Here is a 13669-nt window from a genome sequence, read left to right on the forward strand (position 1 = left end):
TCAATCTAGCATTTAAACTTTTCGAAGAGTGGATAAAAGACTTCCAGTGGTTAAAGTCCGCTACGAAAATGACTAAAGCATTCACCGTAAAGCCGGTGGGATGGAGTTTTCAGGTAACCGTGTTTGCCACTGAATCTACACATTTTAAGCACGAGATGCTCTATTTAATCCTTCATTTAATCGTCACGATGCTGTCAGTCGTGCAACTGACACCGTGTTCACAATCGCTAAAGAGCATCCATTCACTGAGATTAAGTGAAGTTTCATAAACTAATTTCGAGAGGAGCACGTGATATGATTGAGCACGACTGGCCGCTCATCCGTAATCAGTAATAATCCAATCAGAGTGATCCTAGTTTACTATAAATGGATTATTTTCTTCCTACTGCTCTATCTTCGTTTGGAAGAATCCCCCCTTCCACCCCATCTCCTCCTTTTCCTCCCTTTTCTAAAGAGGGAGCTCTCGAGACCTACCTGATCTCAGATCTCCTGATATGCTTATTGACAGGGCGGGAGCCCTGGGCTCAAATATCTCCGAGCTCAGGGTTCTCTCCCCGGACTGCATGCCAAACCTGCTTTAAACGCCAAGCATATCTAAGTGGGAACTCTTGAAACTAATATTGCAGCTCATGAAAAGACTGTTACTGCTATTAAGATGCCGTATGCAAATAATAATTTATATATCAATATCATCTGTGCAATATCAGACAGCACCCGTAAGAACAGCACAGTTATTATCGTTAACTCCGATCATCTCATTCACGTCAAGCAGTGTGTGCAGGGCCGGTGAGCGCATGCAGATTGTTGTTTATTTGTTAGTTTTGATTAGTGTTGATTTCAAATGTAATAAATCTGTTAATATAAAACGTGTAGGAACTGTGCTCATGATTTTTGATGGGTGTGACTAAATTTTGTCTGGTGCGCCTAGATTAGGAGCAGGTAGGATCACCGGTGCTACCAAAAAAAAAAAAAAAAAAAAAGGTTAATTTCGAGCCCTGAGAATATTACTAAAATAAATAATAAATGAATTTTTAAAATGTAAATAAAAAGGTATTAATAAAACATACTACATTTGCATTTAAAAAATATTTACACTGATAGATGCAAGTGAAAGCCGAAATTTAAATATTTAACATTACAATATTTTAATGGAGACAAATTATTTTGTAAATATTTTTTAATACCAGCCATAATTGTAGCTTTAAATACCTGCTTCTCATTAACAATGCATCCTTTTACTTTACAGAAGAAAAACAATCATAGTTTTTAATTAATCATCATTTTTGCAATTAATCGCATCCAAAATAAAAGTCTGTATTTACATCATATATATGTGTGTGTCGGTGGCTCAGTGGTTATAACTGTGGCCTCACAGTAAGAAAGTCGCTGGTTCGAGCCTAGGCTGGGTCAGTTGGAATTTCTGTGTGGAGTTTGCATGTTCTCCCCATGTTGGTGTGGGTTTCCTCCGGGTGCTCCGGTTTCCGCCCACAGTCCAAAGACATTCGCTATAGGTGAATTGGGTGAATTAAATTGGCCATAGTGTGTGTGAATGAGTGTGTATGGGTTTCCCAGTACTGGGTTGCAGCTCGAATGGCATTTGCTGTGTAAAACATATGCTGAATAAGTTGGCGGTTCATTCCGCTGTGGTGACCCCTGATGAATAAAGGGACTAAGCTGAATGAATTAATGAATGAATGAATGTGTGTATGTATACATAAATACACACTCATTTGTGCATCTCGTCCAGGTAACATTCATTTTATTTTAAAGACAAAAATTATTTTAGCTTACATTTACCATTAAAAGACTGAAAAAACAAAGAGTGATTTATTTTAACCTTGATTTTACCAGGAAAACCTCTTAAAATTTGTAATCTCTTTTTCCAAGGGTGTCCAGGATTTAGTCCACCTCATTTTTCATTTATTAATTTCTCCATTGCCTAAACATTTTCTCACCTCCCACAGATGAGCCATGATAGGAGCGTCCGCCCAGGAGTGTTCAGCGTTCAGGCCGTTCTTCCCGTTTTTATACAACACCACAGTGAAGGACTTATCAAACCACCTCAAACACAAACACACGTCCATTATGAATACAGAGAATATCATGCCTGAAAGTCACTAGAAATTAAAACCGCTTAGTCAATATGTAGTTATTGGCTATTGGCATTATAAGCCCTCCTAAATTATTAGCCCCTCGTATCTTTATTTTTGCCCCAATTTCTGTGTAACACATTTCTAAATATAATAGTTTTAATAGCTCATTTCTAATAACTGATTTCTTTTATCTTTGCCACGATGACAGCACATAATATTTGACTATATATTATTCAAGATACTAGTATTCAGCTTAAAGTGACATTCATAGACTTAACTAGGTTAATTGGGTTAATTAGGCAAGCCATGGCAAATCAGGTTTGTTCTGTAGACAATTAAAAATAAAATATTGCTTAAGAGGATTAATAATAGTAAAAAAATAATAATTAAAATTAAAAACTGCTTTTATTCTAGCCGAAATAAAACAAATAAGACTTTCTCCAGAAGAAAAAATATTATTGGAAATACTGTCAAAAATTCCTTGCTCTGTTAAACATCACTTGGGAAATATTTGAAAAAGAAAGCATGAATAATTTTGACTTCAACTGTATGCACTGTATATTTAATGTTTGCATATTAACTCATTGACTTTTTTGGAAGGACAAACGTGTCTCTCACCTGTCGTAGCACTTGCCGTGCAGCAGGGATTTGGCGTAGCGGTCCAGATTTCCGGCAGGATCGTCTCCCATCATGCCTTGCTCATCATCATCCAGAGCCACGAAGAAGGCAGCTTTCTCAATGCAGTCCAGAGATCTCTTATTCACACCTGAGCCGAAAAACTCCTTCCTGGCCTGAGCCCAGGGGATTCTGGGAAACAGAGTCCAAAACATTTGAGTGTTACTCACTAGTAACCAGAAATGTAAAACAATGTAGGAATAGTTTACATTTAAATTTACAGTGCATCATTTTTAGTTATTATATCATGAAAGGACTTGTGATAATATAATTGCATGTTAAATACTGAAATCAGGGTTATAAGATCATAAAAAACATTTTAAAATCATTACAATTTTATTCATTCATTCATTCTCCTTCAGCTTGGTCTCTATTTCAGAGGTCACCACAGTGGAATGAACCGGCAACTAATTCAACATACATTTTACACAGCGGATGCCCTTCAAGCTGCAACCCAGTACTGGGAAAAACCCGTAAACACACATACACTACAGACAGTTTAGTTTATTCAATTCACCTATAGCGCATGTGTTTATACTGTGGGGGAAACCAGAGGAAACCCACACCAACACAGAGAAAACATGCAAACTCCACACAGAAATGACAACTGGACCAGCCGGGACTCGAACCAGCAACCCTCTTGACTGAGGGTCAGTGACAAAAGTGAGAGACAGTGCTAACCACTGAGCCACCGTCCTGCCCCATTTATTATTTTTTTATTAATTAAAATGACTAAAATTTTATCACTTGCAATAAATCAACATTAACTGATATAAAATGAAACATAAGTAAATAATTAATTTTAATTACAATTTCGTCATCTATTTTAATATAACTTGTTAGCATAAAATAAGCAATTAAATAAAAAAAATATATAAAAAACTATTTAGAACTATAAATAAATAAAACGGCCAAAAAAAAAATTGTTTAGATTAAGTATTTGCTACTCAAGTGTGTGTGTGTGTGTTTGTGTGTGTGTATAGAATGTATTAATAAATAAAACAGTAATAATTTCAATGCTTAAGATAAATGTCATATTACATTACAGTTAAGATTTTCTTAAATAAATCACTAACACTGTGTGCAATAACAATAAAAATATAGAAAAAGAAATTTGTGGTGTAATGTGGTGTAATTTACCACACCTAATTCTATGTATGTAGCATTATATACCCATATATTACCTACAGTATATATGCATGTTTGTTGTGTGCGTATGTGTGTTCACTGCATCAGTCAGCAGCACCTTTCTCCAGCGGTCAGAGCTGCGAGTTTGGCCTCTCCAGACGCAGGCGGCGACGGGTCATCGAGAATGCGCTGGATCTGCTGCTCGATCTCTCTGGGGGAAAGCAGGCGACCTGCGTTATACAACCACAGGCGGAAAAACCGGCCCCGGTGGAAGACAACCACATACTCACTGTCCTGCCAGTGCATCAGGGAATCTGCTCACACACACAAATACAAACAAACACAAAACACATTCGTTTTTTTTCCATTCTTACTGTGAAGATGAAAAGGAATGTTAGGCGGAGCTTAAGGAATTCATTGGATGATTGTGGTTGGTTGATTTAATAATTTTTTTTCATTATATGATTGCTATTGGTGAATTTACACATGAATAAAGGTATAAAGTGTTATAAAGTGTCCAGTTCTCTCTAGTTAGGATCGATGCAGCAGTGAAGATGAATGTTGACAAGCGCTGGCATGTTTATTGGCTACTTTTCCTTAACATAAATTTTAATCAATATCTGGATGGATTTCATGTTATAATATTTGTCCTAACGGGAAGGGAAAAAATTAACAGTAATGAAGATTAACATGTTTTCGATCGTGGTTGATTTTTTTAAATTAGATGTTTTCTATAGGAGAATTTAGACATGAATAAAGTTATAAAGCGTTCTAAAGTGTTCAGTTTTCTCTAGTTATGATCGATGCAGCAGTGATAATCAATGTTGACAAGGATTTTCAGGTTTATTAGCTACTTTCTTTTCTAAGACTTGTTCCTCAATGTAAATTTCATTCAATGTCAGGAGGGATTTATTATTATAATGTTTCTTCTTGTGGGTGAAGAAAAAGTAAAGGTCCTGTGAAGTGCTTTGAAATGTGCATTTTTATTTGATGCTTGACGTAATTTCAGCTGAAACATGAAGAGAAGGCGGGACATAGAGTAGCTCCTCCCCTTTAAAAAAACAGCCAATAGCGTTTTGTTTTACTCACCACACAGTGAGTGGGAGTCGTTGAGCTCAAGCACATATGTCAGATACTAGAGAGCATTTGATTGGTCAGAAGATTTTATGGCAAACTTAACTATGAAGTGAAGTGAATAAAACCATTGACCCATTTAGGCAGATGTGGCAAACTACAAAATTTACATATTTATATACATTTTATGTGTCTAAACCAAGTGGCAACCTCCCGCTCTCTCTCAGGAAGCCAATACAGAAGTAGCTAAAACTACAATTCATTGTCTTGCCTTTGGGGGCTGGCTCCAGGAAATCAAAGTGTTTTTTGACTGCAATGGTAAATTGGCCAATTTTGCAGCTGATAAAATCATGTTTACAGCCTGGTACAAAAGATGGGTTTGGTGTATGTAGCTAATATTACCCTTCATGACAACCGTGAGGGGGTGAATTATTTTTTTTTAACTCATTCATTTCGTTTAAATTAAGTTTTAATTCATTTCATGGCCACTTGAGTGACAGCTTGATTTCGCTGATTAGCCACTGAACTCGGCATATCCATCGTACTTTAGTTTTGTTTTATGTGGCTTTACACAGTCAGTTGTCTTTTAGAATTACTTCTTACAATTACCAGATGATATGACATGATGTGTGCACTTAATTGTGCTCACAAAATGTTCAAGTTGCCCCCATTTCCCAGGTGAGTGAAATTATATACTTGTATATCATCTCTATAAATGTGTTTGTTAATAAATAAAAAAAATTGTTTTATTTAAGACAATTTATCATTTATAATTTTATTTAGAGCTGTAATGCCCTCCAGAATCTGACAGATTGAATAGCTGTAGGTTATAGAACAGTCATCTGAAGCGTTGTCATACAATGTTATGACTGGAGTTCATCAATAGCCTTGCATTTACTAACACAGACTATATTTGAAGTATTTGGAAGTAATTTGTGTTTTCCTCCTGTAGAAAAACATCATAAGAACAATGCTTAGTGGCTCAATTTGTTACAGTGTTACAGTGTTTTTAAAAGTCTAAACACTTTATTGATATAGTACAAAAGCAAGCACAAGTGGTCAGAACACAAACGAGTCGCAGGTGATGAAGGTTTAAGCATTTCTCCTCTAAGCAAACTGCTAGCAGGCATCTGTAGCTCCGCTCACGCTCTGCCTCTTTGCCCTTGTTTGGTATCCCCCGGTCGGTGCGATGACGCACGAACAAAATGGCGACGGTTGGCCACGCCTACTTGAAGCTTCTTTTGCGTTCTTTAGAAACCTATGGGTGACGTCACGGATACTACGTCTATATCTTTTACAGTCTATGGTCTAAACGTACATTTTGTCACTGTTTTTAAGCCCCGAAAACTAACAATACTTATACTAACATCTAAAAAACTTTATTTTAATATTATAGAACCTTTAACGGCAGTGAAGATCAAGATTCCTCTAACTGAATATCACAACTAAAAGCATCATGCTGTATGTGGCATAGTAGGAGCATTTTGTATCACTAGTTTTGGTGCTTTTATAATGGGGATTAATAGTGCCAGAGGCAAAGCATTCAAATTAAATCATCGAAAACAATGGCGACATAAACAATAAACTGGAATAAATGTGGATTGTTTTGAATAATGTAAAGATGTTGTGTGTGTTTTTTTTCTACATATTTCTCAAAGGAGGCATCATTTACATTATATTAAGAAATAATGTGTTGACACCCAGGCTTACCTTTAAAAATGGCCACAAGTTTGGGTGGGTGACATCTGAGCGTGTGTGTGTGTGTATGTATGTATGTGTGTAATGTATCTGGGTCAGTCAGTGTGTACCATACAAACTAGGTCAGTAATGTATGTGTGTGTGTTTAGGTGTAAGTTTATACAGTTAGATGTATTTGCACTTGTGTGGCTTTCAGGAAACAAACTATTGTAAAACATCCTTTCATGTTGGAAAGTATGAGGAAGTGTCGACAAAAATAGAAGAAAAAACAAAAAAAAAGTACATATTTGGATGAGATTCTTAAAGTGATTATTTAAAAGCAGCAATGTGATATTTCTCTGATGTAATATTAATTTTCAAGACTACCTGCCATATATTGGATCAGTGTGAAATTAAGTAATAATAAATATAGTTAATAAAACACATCTAAAATAAAATATTAATTATAAGTGACAGCGAAAGACACTTAAAACCTTACAAAAATTAGTTTTAAGTCATTTGTTTATTCAAAAATGTTTTAAATAACATCTAACATGTTTTTCACTTGAATATAGCACATTAAGCTTATTCTGCAATGCACAAGTGCGCTCATTTCTGCTTTAGTTTCACAACTTCCGATTCAGTTTCCTATGAGAGAAATGACTAGGAATAACAGAAAACCTACTTGCTCAGCAAACAAGTGTATTCATGACTATACATAAATAAATTATAATACAATAACAAAATATCTCCTTTTAACACCAGGTAGCATAACAAACAATTTTTTTATGGCTAAAAATGAATGGAAGTGAATGAAAGTCTTGAGCTGCACCTGCTCTTACATGAAGAATAAGCTCAATAATAAGTAATATCAAGCAATCCTGAAGCAGCAAATCACTATACTGAAACAAATGATTTCTGAAGGATCATGTGACACTCAAGACTGGAATAATGATGCTGAAAATTCACTCCTGCATACCAAGAATGAGTAAACTACATTTGACCTTACGATAATATTATTCAAAAATATCACAGCATTTTAAATCAAATACTGCACATACAGCTGTGACGAAGTACATAAAAAATCTTGCATTACCTGTTTCTTCTCCTGGAATGCGTGTAGTGTTGAAAATCCTCTCGCACTGAGCGGCACACAAAGGAATGTTTAAACCAGGAACACGACTCTAGGAAATAAAATGTGAAAATATTAGTCAAAGTAACTTAATCCAAAATGTGGTGTTCATTACCATTTTCATTGACTCCTACAATTAAGAAAGGTCCCTTTTAAAATATTATATTATAATTGGCAGACTATCATCTTTTATTTTGTTATTGTTACATGTTAAGAATAAAGCTTATGCTTTTCTAAGGTTCATGTACCAGCACATTTACAGAGCTCTATGGCTATAAGCAGGCCCAGAAAGAATCTGCAGATTTTATTTTTGCTATTTCTGAGCAGAATTTTGTACATTTTTGATTTATGCAGATTGATTTTGAGAATTTAGGAGCTGAAAACGTAACACACAAAAATAAAAACACTCATAAAATAAAATCCAAAACCAAATAGTACCACTTGTTAGTTAACCAACACTACAGCAGTTTCCCCATATAATACATCAGAAAATATTACTTTTGAAACTGTATACTACATACTTTATCTAAACATTTGTATATTATTGCTGAAATTAATGTATAAAATTGAATTACTATATATTTTTAAATACATATACACAAGTTAAGAAATTGATTGAATGATGGGTTTCAAAATTTGTGGAAATCTGCAGAATTCTACACACACAGATTCCATGTGGGCCTAGTTAAAGTTGAAAATTTGCTGACCTAAAACGTTGATGTAAAGTTGAAGTCAGAATTTTTAGCCCCCTGGTTTATTTTTCCCCAATTTCTGTTTAACGGAGAGAACAGTTTTAATAACTCATTTCTAATAACTGATTTATTTGATCTTTGCCATGATGACAGTAAATAATATTTGACTAGATATTTGTCAAGACACTTTTTACACAGCTTAAAGTGACATTTAAAGGCTTAACTAGGTTAATTTAACTAGGTTACTGTATTTTACTAGTTACTGTATAATGATGGTTTGTTCTGTAGACTATCAGAAATAAAATAGCTTAAAGGGGCTAATAATTTGACCTTAAAATGAGGTTTAAACATTAAAAACTGCTTTCATTCTAGCCGAAATAAAACAAATAAGACTTTCTCCAGAAGAAAAAACATTATCAGACATACTGTGAAAATTTCCCTGCTCTGTTAAACATAATTTGGGAAATATTTAAAAAAGAAGAAAATAAAAAATTAAATCAAAGGAAGGCTAATATTTCTGACTTCGACTGTATATAAATCTGGGTGCTAACATGATAACCTACTTACTATGTAAATTCGAGTAGAAAGTTTTGTTTGCTATAAATTAAGAGTAAACTTCAATAACATAATGCAATGGTAACATTTTAGTACCCGTTTCCACTATTAACTATTGTCTTATTACCTGCCAATTGTTAAGATAATGGCTGTTTATTAGTGCTAATGAAATTCATATTCTGCATTCCTTATCCCACTCAACACCTAAACCCAACTTCTGCCTTAATAAATATTAACAAGCAGTAAAATGAGATTTTATTGAGTTAAAAGTCTTAGTCAATGGTTTGTTAATAGGGAGAATTGGACCTTCAAATAAACAGTGACCTTTTTTGGGGTGGAAGCAGAAATACATTTTGTGTATGTGTCTCTTTAAACGCAAATGAGCTGCAATCCTTTAAAGAAGAGGGTGGAGCCTTTACAGCTTGTGCCTCAATTACTCTGGCTTAACAAACAGAACTTCTGTGTGTGCGAATTATTAATATATTTAGAATACCCTTACATGTTTATTAGTAGAAGAAATTTAGGACTACAATGGAGGTGTTTTGAGTTCATTATGAAAACAGGCGTTATTCCTTCTGGAATGACTGTAATTTTGTGTATCTTTTTCATTTTTTTTTTTTTAAACAGCAACATTACACACTAAAGCAGGGGTTCTCAAACACCTGGGCTAGCTAAACAAGCTCTTACTAGGCTTTCTAAAAACATCCTTGTAGGTGTGTTGAGGCAAGTTGGAGCTAAAATCTGCAGGACACCAGCCCTCCAGGACCAAGTTTGCACTAAAGGAAGCATAAAAAGCATAATAGGTCTTCTTTAGGGCTGCACATTCATTCATTTATTCATTCATTTTCTTTTCAGCTTAGACCTTAGACTTTATAAATTTGTGGTCGCCACATCGTAATGAACCGCCAACTTATCCAGCGTATGTTTTACGCAACGGATGCCCTTCCAGTTGCAACCCATTACTGGGGTAAACATCCATACACACTAATTCACACACATACACTACGGACAATTTAGCCTACCCAATTCACCTGTACCAAATGTCTTTGGACTTGTGGGGGAAACCGGAGCACCCGGAGGAAACCCATTCCAACACAGGGAGAACATGCAAACTCCACACAGAAACGCCAACTGACCCAGCCGAGGCTCAAACCAGCGACCTTCTTGCTGTGAGGCGAACGTGCTACACACTGCGCCACCGAGGGCTGCACAATGTCGCGATAATAGTATTTGCATTATACGTGTCGTGTGTGAGAAATTGCATTTATTTTATGTATTGGTTGTTTATCTAAATTTGACCAATTAGAAGGGGCCTGACTGTCTTTAGCCCCGCTTTCCCAGTAGTTGCTATTTTGCAAAAATACTTATGATATAAAAAAAAATAACTTATGATAACAGTCCAAAATTAGTACACCCAAATTTATACGTCAGGGAAAAATACCAAATAAAAATAAAAAGAGCAACAAATAAACTGTTTAAAATTGTTGAAATGTATTATCTAAATCTTACTGTATTACCTAATCTTATTTCTAAAATTGTTTGGTGACTAAAATATTATTTTAATAAATACATCTGTTTATTAAATCGGTTTTGTTCAAATGGACCAATTTACAGTTGAAGTCATAATTATTAGCCCCCTAATATTTTTTTTTCTTTTTTTAATATTTCCCAAATGATGTTTAAGAGAGCAAGGAAATTTTCACAGTATGTCTGATAATATTTTTTCTTCTGGAGAAAGTCTTATTTGTTTTATTTCGGCTAGAATAAAAGTTTTTAATTTTTTAAAGACCATTTTAAGGTCAAAATTATTAGCCACTTTAAGCAATTTTTTTTTCCGATAGTCTACAGAACAAACCATCGTTAAACAATAACTTGCCTAATTACCCTAACCTAACCTAATTAACCTAGCTTAGCCTTTAAAATGTCATGTTAAGCGGCAACGCAGTGGCACAGTAGGTAGTGCTGTCACCTCACAGCAAGAAGGTCGCTGGTTCGAGCCTCGGCTGGGTCAGTTGGCGTTTCTGTGTGGAGTTTGCATGTTCTCCCTGCGTTCGCGTGGGTTTCCTCCGGGTGCTTCGGTTTCCCCCACAGTCCAAAGACATGCGGTACAGGTGAATTGGGTAGGCTAAATTGTCCGTAGTGTATGTGTGTGTGAATAAGTGTGCATGTGTTTCCCAGTGATGGGTTGCAGCTGGAAGGGCGTCCGCTGCATAAAACAAATGCTGGATAAGTTGGCGGTTCATTCCGCTGTGGCAAACCGAGATTAATAAAGGGACTAAGCCGAAAAGAAAATGAATGAATGAACGAAGTCACGTTAAGCTGTATAGAAGTGTCTTGAAAAATATCTAGTCAAATATTATTTACTGTCATCATGACAAAGATAAAATAAATCAGTTATTAGAAATTAGTTATTAAAACTATTATGTTTAGAAATGTGTTGGAAAAAAATCTCTCCATTAAACAGAAATTGGGGAAAAAAATAAACAGGGGGGCTAATAATTCTGACCAACTGTATATGATCAATATTTACTGAGAAATGGGGGGGTGGAGACTTGTTTATGTTGAGCACTGTAGATCTAAAAATATCTTTAAATAAATAAATAAATGATATAAAAACAGCTAATAAAAATAAACAGCATTTTTCTAGGGAAATGTTATATTGTAAGAAATATCGTTATCGTACAACTCAACAACAATATCGCATATGGTGTATTTTTCCAGTATCGTGCACCCCTAGTCCCTGTTAACAAAAGTATATAAACTCAGTACAAAGTCAATTACTGCCACACACACACACACACAGTCTCTATTAGCTATCCACAGCCTACCAAAGTTCAATGCGGAGCTAAAAACAGCTCTGTGATCAATCTCTGTCATGGCTCGGGGCGATGAGAGGTTTCACCCCCCCCGCCCAATACCATCTGCCACAATGCAATGCGGACTCACAGGTTTGATTTCCTCTCGGTTGAGTTTCCTGCGGTACAAGAGACAAGCGTGCAGAGTGTTTCCTGCTCGCGCCGCTTGAATCGGGGTGGGCGTCACATACAGAAAGTCCTGGGGTTGAAAGAGAAGCACTTTAAGCTGAAATGACATCACCGTTAAAACTTCCTGCATGAGCTCTATCTAATCAGACGTACCATTCCATAGTAGTTGCTGTTGATCATGATTGGGCCACGCCCCCTCAGGTAGACATACTCCTCCCACCAATCACTGACCTTAAGGATGCAGAAACAGGAATAATGCTGATACAGAGTGAAACAGCAATTCTGGAAGTGTTTGTAATAAGCAATTAAATCTAGAGTAAGTGATTAGCTAATAGTCTTTAACTGACTTAAAGGGATAGTTCACCCAAAAATAAAAGTGTACTCACTATTTACTCACCCTCAAAAGGTTCCACAAGAGCTTCTTTGTTCTGTTGATCATTTTGAAGAAAGCTGAAAACCTGTAACCACTGACCTCCACAGTAGGAGAAACAAATACTATGGAAGTCAATGGTTACAGGTTTCTAACATTTTTCAAAGTATCTTCTTATGTATTAAACAGAAGAAAGACAAACGGGTTTGGAACAAGAAAAGGGTGAATAAATGATGACAGACTCTTCGGTTTTGGGCGAACTATCCCTTTAAGGACAACAAAGTAAAGATTTTCAATGCTCTCACCTACTATACCATGCAAGTATAAATACATTTTTATGGCTGCAAAAAAGTTGGAGTTATGTTTAACGTGGCGTCTCCAGGGTGTCCACAGAGTTTAACAGTTCAATTTAAGAATATTTAATACCTGGTTTTATGAAATATAAGACCATCAAACCTGGAATTCACGCACACACACGCACGCACATGCACGCGCACACACACACACACACGCACACACACAGATTTTTTAAAAATAGACCTTTTTTTTTGCCACATATAGGCTTGGGCATATGGTATACCGCAGGATCTAAAAATAGCAACGGTATCAGTTTCAATACTGTTATACAGTCATAAAAATCATGCACTTATATAGGAGACAAGTATTAAATAATAAATATTATTTATTTAATTAATTAAATTAACATGTATGTGTGATTGTCATCATGGGACAGTGTGGAGGAGAGAGAGAGGTGAGGTAAGACAGCAAGTCGCGTACCAAGTGAACTGGTCTCGAAACAGAACACAACCTCTGCAGTTTGCCAGCATTTCGGGTATCGACCAAACGAGAAGGGAGACGTGGACTGTACCGCGGGAGCCGCGGGACCCAACCAGACTTCTGGTGCGGGAATACATTTCTGAATAAAGCGCGGGAGCAGCCGATAACTTGTGTAATTCGAACGGGAGCGGGCGGTATCACAATAACGATCCGGAGCACTCGCCGATGCTGTTAACGCGTGTGTGTATGTGCGGGAATGAGAGAGAGCGTAATATTGTGTGTCGCTTGTTTGGTGCTATCTATCTATGTGTGTGTGTGTGTGTGTGTGTGTATGTGTGTTTATACAGACAGCTTGTTATAGGCTGTCTGGACTTTGTATCAACTAGCTGGGTGGTTTTTAGTTTTGCTCTTCTGTTCACGAACACATCATCAACCAGAAGAGAGAAAAATATCAAATTTACTGCCCTGCCCCCCATTCACACTGCATTACAAACACCTCACATGAATGTTAT

General features: G+C 36.1%; 1 protein-coding gene across 1 annotated transcript in view; it reads right to left on the reverse strand.

Moving 5' to 3' along the window:
* LOC130218156 (carnitine O-palmitoyltransferase 1, liver isoform) overlaps positions 1-13669 on the reverse strand; it is a 55658-nt gene that overhangs the window by 14912 nt on the left and 27077 nt on the right. Inside the window, exons 7-12 of the mRNA XM_056450233.1 lie at positions 12164-12241; positions 11973-12080; positions 7744-7831; positions 4015-4210; positions 2712-2900; positions 1956-2061 (exon numbers count right to left, since the gene is read on the reverse strand). Of these exons, the coding sequence (XP_056306208.1) occupies positions 1956-2061; positions 2712-2900; positions 4015-4210; positions 7744-7831; positions 11973-12080; positions 12164-12241 (765 nt within the window). The remainder of the gene's footprint in view (positions 1-1955; positions 2062-2711; positions 2901-4014; positions 4211-7743; positions 7832-11972; positions 12081-12163; positions 12242-13669) is intronic.

The sequence above is a fragment of the Danio aesculapii genome, chromosome 24 (assembly GCF_903798145.1).
Source record: "Danio aesculapii chromosome 24, fDanAes4.1, whole genome shotgun sequence".
NCBI classification, from domain to species: Eukaryota; Metazoa; Chordata; class Actinopteri; order Cypriniformes; family Danionidae; genus Danio; species Danio aesculapii.